This window comes from Vigna unguiculata, chromosome 10, assembly GCF_004118075.2.
Source record: "Vigna unguiculata cultivar IT97K-499-35 chromosome 10, ASM411807v1, whole genome shotgun sequence".
NCBI lineage: Eukaryota > Viridiplantae > Streptophyta > Magnoliopsida > Fabales > Fabaceae > Vigna > Vigna unguiculata.
In genome coordinates, this window is record NC_040288.1 from 2,766,261 (window position 1) to 2,780,690 (window position 14,430).

The following is a 14,430-nucleotide window of genomic DNA, read 5'->3' on the forward strand; positions in this document are numbered from 1 at the left end:
ATTATGCTTCAGTTAATTTATTATCTACAAATTAGTAGTTTTGTAGATAAATTACACTTCATCGTCGAGATATATGTAAAAAAAAAACCTTCGAAACTCGTAAATCAAAAAGTACAGAAAAGAAAATCGAACAAAAGAAACGCATTTATAATTTTAATACAAATCCAGAACGGACTAAAAACAACAACACAGATAAAAAGGAAAAAACATACTAACTAGAGATGAGGATGAAAAAATTGGTACAAACGGACAATATGAGATTCAAGAAATGTAATGTGTCAAAACCCTAAAAGATAGACTCTTAGAAGATAAGAAAATAAGGTGAGACAAAAGAGGTTACAAACAAATAAAAAGATAAAAGAAGAAAATAGAATTAAAATTAATTAAGAGAATAAAGATAATTAATCATTTATTTTTTCATAAACAAAATTATAATTTATTAAATAAAATTTTTAACTCATTAATTATAATTTTTAATACCAATAAAATAAAAAGTAACAGACAATAATAATTAAATTAAAATTTATTCTTAGACATCAATAGATCAAGCAAAAGCATACACCCTTATAATGACGTTATATTAGTAAAATTATCTCAAAACAAATATGTGTTATTGTTTTTTATTGGTGGGTAAATATCTTATTTATTAAAATTTATTAAATGGATTTTTTATTTCACAAAATAAAGAAGTACACATTTTAAATAAATTATTAAATAAAATGATTTACTCGGAATCTCAACTTTCTATTATATATATATATATATTATATTATATATTATATATTATATATTATATATTATATACTATTCAAATAAAATATGTAAGGTCCACTTATTTTCAGCTCTAATGTTTTAGGGTCTAGCCTTATGGGCCTGAGGCTGGTCCATAGGGTGTCTAAAGCCCCTAAACCAGCTTAACACACCCATTTCTGTCACTTTTTCAGAAAAACCCTTCTCCTCCCTCTCTTAGAATTACAGCAACTCTCTGCTAGGGTTTGGTCTCTGGTTCTCTTCAAGTTAGCTCAATCCCACCTTTACTCTACGTAAATTGACCTTCAACTCTTATCTTCTCCTCTTTAGCTCTATATTTCGTAGTCCAATAGAGATTCATCGGGATAACCTCGTTTTTCTTTCTGGGTTAGTGTTTTCAGCTCACGAATCGGCTCCTAGAGCTACTATGTTGTTTATTGAGTGCTTGTCTCTTTCGCTAAAATTTGTCCAAGTAAGGGAAGTTAGGTCCTTTTCGCATTTTTGAAGTATGTGGTTTGTTTCCATTTGTTTCATGCTCAAAATGATTTGGAAAGTGTTTGTATTCGTGTGTGAATGAACTATATGGAAGTGTTTGGTTGTTTTTTGGTGTTACAAGAGTGGAATATTGAGGGAGAATTGTTATTTTCGTCCAAGCGAGCTCATCTCGCCTAGGCGAGAGTAGCAGAAGCTCGCCCAGGGTTTTTGCTCGAGCACTCGCTCAGGCGAAAAATTGAGTTTTTGAGCGACAAACCATCTCACTCAGGCGAGATGGTCTCGCTTAAGCGAAAGCTCGCAAAACCTTCCAGGGCCTCTGTTCGTAGTCTCACCTAAGCAAGAGCCTACAGCTTGAGCGAGACCACTCCTCTCGCCTGAGCGAGAGCTCCTAGCTTGAGCGAGACCTGACGCAGACCGTGTTGATTTCTTACATAATTTTTGTTGGTTGCATGATTGACTGGTTTGCTTTATTTAAAGTATGAAGTATGTGAATATGCATGTAATATCTGATTGTATGGGCTGGAATTGATGAGTTTGGTATGAGGTTGGTATGAAATATGATTGGATGGTTGGTTATCTATATATTGGCATGAAATTGGTATGCATGAGAACTTTATGGTTGGTTGGTGAAACATGGATAAGGTATGGGTAGGACGTAATTCCATGAACCTCGTGGTGAGAGTTCATGGTGGTGCCTCATCTAATGGACGTAATTCCATGAACCTCGTGGTGAGAGTTAATGGTGGTGCGTCATCTAATGGACGTAATTCCATGAACCTCGTGGTGAGAGTTCATGGTGGCGACTCATCTAATGGACGTAATTCCATGAACCTCTTGATGAGAGTTCGTAGTGGTGCCTTATGTAAGGACGTAATGTCATGACCCTCTTAGTGAGCGCTCATGGTGGTGTCTCAGGTAATGGACGTAATTCCACAAAACTCTTATTATGGTTTCGTAGTGGTGCCTCAGTATATAATTAAGTAAGGATTGCATCCTAAAGCTCTAAAGAGTTAGTTAGTCTCACATAGAGCGTACTGATTCAAATGTGAGAGTAGAGGCCCTAGTTTTTGACAAGATATATTTGATAATATTATGTTTATTTTATAAGATTTTTTTATAATTTTATAAAAATTAATTAATTAATATTACGGGTAAGAGTATATTCGTTATCTGGGGAGAATGAAAATGAGACAAAATTCCATACTCATTGAATTTAAATGTGGAAATAAGAATAAATTTTCCTTAAAAACATATGAATAACAAAACTCATTCTGCTCCACACGCTATGTTGCCATCACTAATTGGGATACAAGATAATATTGTTTAGGCATGAGAGAGTAATTAATGTGCATTTATAACTTATTAATTTAGGACGTTAAGATTCACTACTAAAAAAACTCATATCTCCAGTCAATTTTATATTGATTTTTTTTTTGTAAGAAATACCTACAAGTTTTGTTGTAAAAAAAAAATTGCAAGAAATTGCTACTAATTTTCTTGCAAAATATTTTGTATAAAACACTTTTCACAACAAATTTTGTAGGAAGTATTTGCAAATTTTATAATTTTGTAAGAAATGATTATCTACGAAAGATTAGTTGCCAATTAAATATAATTATTATCAATAATCTTTTCTATATTTAATAAATATTATCATTAATTTTCACGATGTATTATTATACTTATATATAAAGTTCTTCTTTTTGTTCATATTTGTTTTTCACTGTTATTTCTTAAATGCGTTTTTTAAATTAAAACAATTATTTCTTTTCATGGTTTGACTTTTTTTTAAAAATTTAATATTTTTTAATTATAAAAATACCTTCAAGTATTTAATTAATCATAAAAAATATTTATATTTAATTTTACCCTTCAAGTAACAATTTTTTTCAATTTTAATCGTTTTTTTAATTTAACTATTTTTTAAATTAAAAAATTATTTACAAAATAAATAATAATTATCTATAATCAAATTGTAAAATTTATGCATTTTTTTTATAATTATAATTTTATTATTATAAAAAAATAACACATGTAGCATTTCGCTAGTATTTAACAAAGATAATTAATATTGTAGAGTTTGATTTTAATTGATGTACATACTATCTTTGTTTTTAATGCGTAAATAATTCATAATAAACTCATTCAATTAATCAATTCAAAAATTATAATTTAATCTGAGTTTAAATAATTAGATTTAATTAATCAATCAATTTAAACTAATTAAACTTCAATATCATTATTCAACCTAATTCACATTAAGTTAAAATTAAAACTCAGTTGATTTTTAGTTTAAATTATAATTTAAAAAACGCAAATTCATAAAAAAAAAAAAGTTAAGAAAGAGAAGAAGAAATTCAAATTCTCGAATGATTATTCAAATTCGTATGTTGATTATGTAAATTAATTGTCAGAGATTTAATTATTCATTAAATAATATTGAAAACACGGTAAAAGAATAATAGAACAATACAAAACACGAAAATAGATCGAAAATAATAGAAACTAAAATCTTAAAAATTATAGAATTGATTTCTGTTTCTTGTTCTAGTCATACCCGATCTTATCCTACCAAGACTAGATATTTGGTATTAGCTATCGAAATAGAAGATTAGTCAGAACTCTTTGGTAATTTAATTTCACCATTATCAATGAATTTCAAAAGGGTTAGAAAGGTATTTTGGGCTAAAAAAGTTCCGTCTTAATGGAACTTACATGTAAAATAGTGTATATATAATACATTCATTACGTAAGTAATATATTTTGAAATTCTTTAATATTTCCTGACATCTGCCATGTTAACCCGAAGTATTAGAGTATCTTTTATCGGCATTCCTCCACCTTGGACGAGGAGCAGGACTGCTAGAAGTTAAGGATTTCCGAATGGAAGACCAAGTGCAAGTGGAACCTTGAAGGCTTAACAAAATACAACTTGGTCTAAGAATAATTGTCGTAAAAAATTAGGTTTCATTAGGCTCTAACCTAAGCCTAGGATGCTAAAAAAACCGGTATTCGCCGATATTCGTGGATAAGAAATGACATTAGGAATGATAACAGGGCAGGGATGAGTTTCGCTATCTCATATCCATTCTTGCAGAAAAAATTCATCCTTATTCCCATACCCAAACCCAACGGGTATCAAACTTTTGATTCATTCTCATTCCCACCGGGTAACGGATATAATTTCGTACCCATACCCGTACCTGTGTTTTAATTACTTCAATATTAATTTTTATAAAAAAAAAAATTACAACAAAAAAACATAATATTATCAAATATTCAATATTAGGAGGATGATTGTTTCTTCCATATCAAATATTTTGAAATAAAGTATAATTGTTTACATTTTAGATTAGAATACCAAATAAAAATTCATGAGAACCAAAATATTTATTAAATTTGCAAACTACAAACATGAGTGAGACTTAGTTGATAAAATTAAAAAATATTTTAAAAAATATATAAAAGGAAAACTAATATTCAAATTAAAATATATTTTAAATGTTTGGTTACTTCAATTTTTTAAATTCCAATGAATCTCTTTTTTATACACTAATAAAAGTTATAATAGATCACTTAATCAAAATGATACAAAGAACAAATAATAAACATAATAATAAAATTTTGACATAGATTTTGTATCTTTTGAATTCCAATATATGTTGGATAGTGACAAAAAAATATTCATAGAAATTACATCAAATTTTTATATTGTAGTAAATAAAAATTATTTATACAATTAAAGTGAAAAAATTATAATTTGATTAATAATGAGTTAGAAATAAAAAATAATTAGATAGAATATATCGAAATATTATTCTACATGATGAAAATAAACAATAAAAAATATTAAAAAATTAACAAATGTGTGTCTTAGAAATAATTTGAGAGACTATCGAAAAAAATCGCACAAAAGAAATCAAATGTATAATTAAGGGTATGATAAGATGAAAAATAACTTAGAGATCTAAGAAAACTTTTCAAATATCAACATTTATACTCAATGGTTGAAAAATAACGAAAATTATTTTAATTAAACAAAAGAATTCTTCAAATTAGACAAAAATTAATAATAATAAGTAAATAATTCTTTTTATATTACCTTAAATTGAGAGTATAAACATTCTCGTGTAAAAGGAAAATATATAATAAATAAAAATATTAAAAAATAATAGAAATATTCAAATGTGAGGCATAAAATTTTTTAATTAACATACATCATTTTAACATAACTACATAAATGTTATAATAAGATGAAAAAATATATTGGAGATGCGAATAAGTTTCATGACAAACCAAATAATTAGAAGAAATAAAATATATATATATATATATATATATATATATAGTTACTTAATTAATTGTGACTATTTTAATAATTTAAATGGGGACAGAGATATGACGGGGACAGATATTATGGCGGGGATATGTACATCCCCATACCTAATTGAAAAGGTCGAGGATTCCACATACCCATACCCAGTCAATGCGGGGATTCCCCGTCAAAACGGAAATGGGTTCGAGCAATACATATGGGGTAAGTTTATTTGCCATCTCTAAATGACATTGTAAAAAATCAGTACCCACCGGTATCCGTACTCGCTATACTCTAATTTAAATTAAAAATAAAAAATAAAAAAATATGATCAAAATATTAACACACTCATTTTGAATGGATTATTTTTTATCAATTTGTTTTAAAAAAAATAATTTCTTTGTAAAGTATCATTCAACACTATTTAAATAGGTTATTTGGACTAAATGTTTTTTTTATTTGGTTAAAATAATTTATCTAACAATATGTTTTGTGTAATAAGTTAGAAAACTTAAATTAAATTTTACTACATAGTTACATTTGTCTAATTCATTTCAATTCCCTTAATTCATATTATTCTTTATTCTTTGTTCACTCCACATTTATTACTAACTTTTTCTTTTCAAAACTAAAAATTTTAATACTAAGTAATTTGCTTTTCTAATTACTACCTTTAATTTAAATATATTTTCATTAAATATTTTCTTAAAAATAAACTTTACATTTATATTACTACATTTTAACTTTATATTATTATTTTTTTCAAATATTTCAACCTACAATCATATATTATTTTATTTTATTTTTCTTAAATTTTTACACACAAAATGTTTTTACATAAATACTTTTAACCAAATAAATATACATTTATTAAAATTAATTTGACAAAAAACTATCACATTTATAATATTTTATTATTATAATTTTTCTATTACCATAATTACAATATATTTAAATGATCTTCTTTATTATAATTACTATTCAAAATATTTATTCTTGATTAATTTATACATATTAAACTAAATATATTTTTTAAATTTATATTCACTTGGGTTTATAAAAAAGTTATAAATTTTAAAAAAGTAATTTATTAAAAGTAAATATAAAAATATATAAAACCAGAAAAAAATGTTATTAGGTATTCATTCATAAAAAAATAGGATTCCAACAACAAACAACATGCAAAATTATAAAAAGAATGATCAGAATTTAGTTTTTACCAAAAAAAATTGTACTTAAATAGGCTCTAGTTTGAGAAAAAAATAATCCTAATAATCTACGTATGTTAATAAAGTTCAAAAGTGGTTTATATAAATAAAAAAGTCCACAATTGATCACAATGTTTTAAAACCTGAATTAGTCAGAATAACTAATAAAATATTTATTTTTTATATTTTTTATATCCGTAATAATGAGTAAAACTATCAAATAATAATAATAATAGTAATATTGCTATTATTATGTATAATTTAAAATTTGATAAGAATAATAAGACATACAAATATTATAAATATCTATTTATTATTTTTGACTTAATTTCATGTATAATTATAATATAAATAAGTATAAGCTAAAAATATCTTCTTAATTTTAATTACAATAATCAATATTGTATGTATATTTGTTTTTTTTTCTTTTTCTTTTTTGATTTTTTATTAACTATAACTTGAAGAATTCATACACATTTGATGTTTACCACAAAAGCTTTTGTGATGAAATTAAAATTGTAATAAAGTAGGAATTCGTTACAATTTTTTATGACGAAAAACATTACTCTATGTAAATGCTGATGTCAAAGCTATGGTCATCGACATTTTCTGTTTTACAAAAGAATTCAAAAAAATATTATATAGACATGTATTATAATAGAAATGTTTTATCATAAAATTGTTTGATAATTTAATTGTGCATGATAGGTAAATTATTTAAGCGTGATTAAACTGACTTAGGTGTTTGAAGTATTCTCTTATTAATAATAATAATAATAATAATAATAATAATAATAATAATAATAATAATAAACATGACTTTTATTATAATTATTTACTAAAAGAGTATTATTTTTTTAGTAAAAAATATTTGAAATTATAAATACATTAATATTAATGTAATTGGGTTCAAATTAGAAATAAATAATAATATTTTATTAAAATGGAGAACATCAGTCAGTTTAAAGAACAAATTACAATTATTTTTGTACAGAGAAAGTATTTGTAATAAATAAGAATGTATTACTACTAAAAATAAATAAATAATCTTCAATTTACTATTCCATTTAATTTGAAGGGTTTCACTAAAAAAGACAGTTTATATTGAATATAATAAATATGATAAATAATATTTAATTATTTTGACCAATATGATAATAAATTGTAGGGAAACTGCCATACATCAATAAATATGGAAGATGAAAAAATATTGTATCACATTTTAGTCATAATATATCTAATATATTCTATATTTAATATAATCAATAACTATTATTATTGATCCGTTAATTGCCTCCCTCATTGAAAACACATTTAATATATTTTTACGTTTTTCTTTTTGTTTGTTTTTCTGATGCAAATTCTCTATTTAAACGAAATTACAATACCTGATAAAATTCCAACACCACTCTTCAACTAATTAAGTCAATCTCACTCTTCTCAAACATGCAAAGATTAATCATTTTTCTTTTCATTCTTGGTTTTATTTCACCATGTTTGTGTGCGAGGTGTGTTAAAACAGAAGAGAAAGAAAACACTTATAATGTGATAGATTATGGTGCTCATGGTGATGGCAAGTCAGATGATTCTAAGGTACTTTTTTTTTGTTTCATGAGATTTTCTTTACTTTCTACCGGCTTATACACATATGAGGTGCACTACAGACATGATACTACAGACATGATATTAGTAGGTGATGGTATTAGTAGATGATGATAATGTAATGTTTTTAAGTTAATATATAAAATAAAATTATATTTATTAAAATTAAAATGAAATATATAAGAAAAATGAGAAAATAACAGTGAATAAATAGAGTAAAAGAGAAGAAATAGAGATAGATGATTTTTTTTAAAAACCTTGTAAAAATAACGGTCAATTTTTAAAATTATAATAAATAATTATATTTTAAAGGATAAAATTGGTATTTTAAAATGTTACACGAAAGAGGGAATCCTCTTTATATATTTTTATAGAGTATTTAAATTAGTTTAAATTATACTTCATGAGAAATGTCACTTTTATTTTTGTAATTTTGGGTTTAATCTTTCTAATTTAATATGATTAATCTTTGTGTTTTTTATTTATGTAGGCTTTTGTGAGTGCATGGAAAGAGACATGTGGAACAAAAGGAACATCAACTCTTATTATACCAGAAAATAGAGTATTCTTGGTGAAAGGCATAGCCCTCAATGGTCCTTGCAGTGCCACAAAAATTAATATTAGGGTACAACTTCTTTAATTTTGGATTGATTTTTTTTAAATTTTAGTGGTAAAAAATATTTTTCTTTCACTTTTGACTATAATAAATTTTAATGTTTTTCTTATCAATGTTTTTTTTTTTAAATTTTTGACTTCTTATAACTATAGACACGGAGTGACTTTTTCCTCGAGAAATATTATTTAATTTTGGAGGTATAAAATATTTTTCTTTGATTTTTACTGAATTTTAATAATGTTATCAATGTTTTTCTTATAACTACTGAATTTTGGTTTAGTGTGTGTAAATTATTATAAATTTTTTCCTAAAATATTTATTTTTCCAATACTTTCTCGATCATTTTCTACTCTTCTTATATACTCTTATAAACAAATTTGAGTAGAAATTTGGTCTCTTGCTCAAACAGTATTTCACTTTGCTTGCATCAAGCAAATAAAGAATAGCTTCGTAAATTACAAATATATTTAATTTAGCTTCAATTAGAAATAAAATTTCAAATCCAATGAATAATGTTTTTTAACAATTGGATTAAGTGGAATGAAATAACAATAGAAAAAACTATGCAACACTTGCACATCTGAAGGAAAGAACTGTAATTTACTTGAATGAAATAAATTATACAGACAAAACTATATAACATGATATATTCTTGTGTTAAAATATACAATTTAGCTTATATATTTGATTTCCTTCATGTAAATCACAATTGCAAAACATTGATTCTTGTTATAAGTTTAGTTTATTCATCATTTAAATTTGTTTGATTTGGGGAATCTAATCTATAGATTGTATCACTAGTTGAATAATTGCTTCTTTTTTCAGATAAATTAATAAGTAATGACAAATAGACGTTTTAAATATTTTATTTTCAAAATAAAATTAAAAAAAAATTCTTTTCAATTTGTTACTATAAAATCTGATTTGAAAAAAAAATGAAAATAGTTGCACCTTGAAGCTTATGGATATATGAAACCTCTATCTAAAATTATCTGGCTACAAAATATCTTTCAGATTGAAGGGAAAATAGTTGCACCTACGAAAGATGGATGGCGAAAAGGTACAAGTAATTTGATAGTAATCTCAAACGTAAATAATCTCTCAATTGATGGAAGTGGAGGATCAATTGATGGCTATGGTTCTTCTTGGTGGAAATGCGAGAGTTGTGGAAGACCAACGGTTTGACTACTCTATCTAAACTATGTGTTTTTTGTCTTTACAATGAAATACATCATATTTTCTTGGGAATATAAGAGTAAATCTAAGTCTGATATTAGGTAAAAGTGATAAAATTGAACATCATATAAAGAACAAGACTCACAAACTATGTTGTCTGGATATGGACACAGATACGACACGGACACAGACATATAAATACGACTAAATTGAAAAAATATAGGACACGGGACACGATGTGTATATACATATATGTTTGAAATTGTCATCTAACACAATGTGTCCACTAACGCAACAAATGAATCTAATATTCAAGAAGTGAAAAGTAGTGATTGTATAAAATTTGTTTCTTATTTTAATCAACATAATAGAAACTTATGTAATAAGTTAGTTTATGGGTCTTAAAAAATTGTTAGATTTGTGAATTTTAACATCGTGTTGTAACCATGTCAAAGAGAAAAAAAATATCTTTCAAATTTGATGTAGTGTATTTTACGAGTATCATCGTAGAAACGTCAGTGTCCGATACGTGTCACACACGGGACATATCATGTGTGTCTGAGCTTCATAGTCACAAACTTATTACTTTCAAATTTTGGATTAGAAATGGTGTGTCAATTTCTTATATAGACCGAGTTCATATCTCATTGATGTTGTATCGGTAAATCTTCATATCGAATAGTTCATGACATTTTATCTTCCAAACATATACATGAATTGATAATTGCAAGCTGGAGCATAACATGTTTTAGTTTTTAAACGCTGAGACTAAATGTTTGATGTGGTTGATGCAGATTCTTAGGTTCAAGTCTTGTAAGGATCTTAGTGTTAGTCACGTGAGCATCACGAACAGCCCAAAAGCTCACATAAGGATAAATAATTGTGAGAATGCCAGAATCTCTCATATCAACATTGATTCTCCTGGTGACAGCCCCAACACCGATGGAATTGACATTTATTCTTCAAAAAATATCTTCATTGAAGATTCCACCATACAATGTGGTAAATCATGTTTTCATATATTACGTACAAAAATTTAATGTTTCAAGCTGTTAATTTTATACATGCATTAAAAAATAACTGTTATTTGTTCAATTTTCTTTGTGTAAAGGTGATGATTGCATAGCCATTAGTGATGGCTCCTCTTACATCAATGCTACTCGAATTGCTTGTGGACCAGGCCATGGAATAAGGTTTATTTATATAAAAAATTGGAATGTTTAGTTAATATTTTTTTTTGACTCCCAAATTCAACAAACCCTAATCCAATAACATGAACAAATTAACAGCATTGGCAGCCTGGGTAGAGACGGATCTTATGAAACAGTGACAGAAGTTAATGTAAAAAATTGCAGCTTCAGCCACACTACAAATGGAGCAAGAATCAAGACAGCACCAGTAAGTAATAGCTTTTGTTTTTCTTTAGCTCCAATGAAGTAATTATATAAAAAGCCATAGTAATGTGTGAGAAAATACTATTTTTAATCTTGTAACATTGATTTTAGAATTGGTGAAACTAGGAATCAAAGCCTATGGAAGGATAGGAGTATATATGGAAAAAAACTAAAGTAAAAAACCAACATCAAATAAATATATATTCCGACCACAAGTTAGCAAAGATGACATGTTTAAAGTACTTTTGAGTATTTTTTTTTTCTATTTTCGAGAGAATAAACAATTTGAAAAATACCATAGCCATTTTCACGTTTAATTAAAAATATCGTTTTAGGACATACGTGATAGGATGTTAATCGACTTCTGGACCAAAATTCCAGTGTTGTATGATAACTCAAAAACTCTATTTTTAAATTCTATTAATTATTTTTTGTTCATTGTTCTGTCACGATTTTTGCTGACAACAGTTTAAAAAAAGTTATTATAAGAAAATAAATAAAAAGGAGCTAAAGTAAACAAACAACATCAAATAAATATATATTCTAAAATTATTATATTTGAAATATGATCTATAATTTTAACGATTAAACAATGTAAGACCATAATGAACTAAAATATCTCATACATTGTCCAAATTTTTTAGGGTGGATCAGGTTATGCAAAACACATAAGTTTTGAGGACATCAAATTAACACAGGTTGAGAACCCAATTATTATAGACCAGTACTACGGAAGTAAACATTCAAAGGTACTCTTAACTTTGTGTTCGTGTTTATATCTTTGTGATTTCGACTTATTTCTTATTTCTTATGAATGTTGCATTCTTGAACTCAGAAAAAAGGATTGAGCGTGAGTGATGTTACATTCCGTGGATTCAGCGGAACATCTGCAAGTGACGAAGCTATTAACTTAAATTGTTGTCCACCTGGTTGTTTCAACCTTGTTCTCGATAATATTGACATTGTCTCTTCTAAACCAGGAAAACCAGTTTCTTGTTCTTGCAACAATGCCCATGGAAAAGTTACATCCACTCATCCAAATTGTTCTTTCTCCTATAACCAAATAATTATGTAGAATCTTAGTGAGTGGGTGGCAGATCTTTTACTTTTAGGAAAACTACTGCAAAATAACTATGACTTTATTTCACCTTCTAGGTTTTGTTTTGTTTTGTTTTTTTTTTTTTTTTTGGTTTATCTTAGGAACACTGGATGCATGGGGTCAACTGACTAGGATGTTCTAAAACTTGTATCTTAAATTTTAGTGATGTTAAGTTGTAGTTTCATTGGAAAAAGGATGGAGTTGCTTCTCTTACTTTCTCATAAGGGTTTTTTTGAAGATTAATTCTATTCAGTTTATTGTAAAATGTATTTTGAATTTGAGGTTGGACGTGATTTACTCTCTCGAGTTCTCATATGGTAGAAGTCATTTATAATAATAATAAAAAAAAGGATTAAATATGTTTTTGGTCCCTTAATTTCCAGTGAAATTTGGAATTAGTCTCTCTTTGAAACTTTGAACCAATTTAGTCTTTCAACTTTAAAAATTCGTAAATTTAGTCCTTATAATCAAATTTTGTTATATTTATTTGATATTTCAAACGCATTTCAGAATTGTATTTGAGTTGTTGATAATATTTGAAACATTTTGATTTTAATGTGAAGTCAAATACTATTATCAAACGTGTTTGAAACGTCAAATAAACTTAACAAAATTTGGTTAAAAGGACTAAATCTATATATTTCGAAAGATAAAAGACTAAATTGGTTCAAAATTTCGAACATGAACTAATTACAAATTTCACTTAAAGAAAGTTAGGAAAAAAAATATATTTAACCCTTAAAAAATTATATTAAATGTAACTTGAAACAAGTGATACATAAAAAAGACATTTTGACTCCCACAAAATTCTTGAATTATCTATTAATTGACTTTTAATAAACTTATATCTCAAATTTTAGAGGCGGATAAAAAAATTAAAATATTTAAATTCAGCTTATTATAATGATTACTTTAATTGGTTTATCTTACATCAAAGTCCATACTTTTAGATCAAGATAGTTGGATTGAACGAATGTTAAGTTGGGTAAAAAAATTTAGGTCAAATCAAATTGGAACGGATCTTGTTAAGCGAATCATTTAAAATTTAGGTTGGATTGACCTAAAAGAAAACTTATTTTAATTTCATTAGTACTATAAAGTTACACTCACATCAATTATGATTATTGATATAGTAATGATTAATATAAAACAAATATGAAACAAATTCAGGTTATTGTTCAAAAATAAAGCTTATAGAAATTAAATACTACCTAGTTTATTCGCACTCACCATTTGACTTTTGTAATTTATTCACACATTCTCACACTCACTTTATAGATATAAAATATTCTTCTATAAATAAGTAGCATGTTTATTACCCTGAAAGTGAGAAAGGTTGTGGGAGGACAAGGAAAATATTATGTATTATTTTCTTTAATTTTCAATTTTAAAAAAATATTTAACAAATATATAAAATGGTATAAATTTAAATATAAATACACCTATTACTTGAAGGATGAAACACTTCATATTCATCAAATATTAAAAACTAGGATAAATATAATTTTTTTTATTAGAAGATAAGATGTGTATCATCAAATTCACGATGAAAGTGTAGCTTTTACTTTACATATCATTCATTGTAAATTTAATCACATTTCCATTTTTTTTCATTTTTAATCAATAACTTAAACTCACATTTCCATTCCCAACATATTTATATTTCGTTACTGTCACAAATTCTTACAATAATTGTTTGACTTTTGTATGCCTTCTTCGGGTTATTATTGACCATGTTCTCTTACTAAAATAAATTGTAACGTTGAAATTGTATA

The 14,430-nt window shown here is 25.9% G+C and overlaps 1 protein-coding gene across 1 annotated transcript; it reads left to right on the plus strand.

Moving 5' to 3' along the window:
• Positions 1–8,214: 8,214 nt before the first annotated feature.
• On the plus strand, positions 8,215–12,631 carry LOC114166945 (polygalacturonase ADPG1-like). The gene is made up of 8 exons (XM_028051830.1): positions 8,215–8,361; positions 8,861–9,002; positions 10,074–10,165; positions 10,957–11,164; positions 11,274–11,355; positions 11,452–11,560; positions 12,201–12,319; positions 12,451–12,631. The coding sequence occupies exons 1-8, from the start codon at positions 8,215–8,217 to the stop codon at positions 12,629–12,631; spliced, it is 1,080 nt and encodes a 359-aa protein (XP_027907631.1).
• The last annotated feature ends 1,799 nt before the right edge of the window (positions 12,632–14,430 follow it).

Bases quoted from the DNA above. Each gene is read 5' to 3' on its own strand.
- LOC114166945 (XM_028051830.1), top strand. From the start codon at position 8,215: ATGCAAAGATTAATCATTTTTCTTTTCATTCTTGGTTTTATTTCACCA. The intron at 10,166-10,956 runs GTTTGACTACTC...TGGTTGATGCAG, and splicing joins AGAGTTGTGGAAGACCAACG to ATTCTTAGGTTCAAGTCTTG. The intron at 12,320-12,450 runs GTGTTCGTGTTT...AACATCTGCAAG, and splicing joins TCAAAGGTACTCTTAACTTT to TGACGAAGCTATTAACTTAA.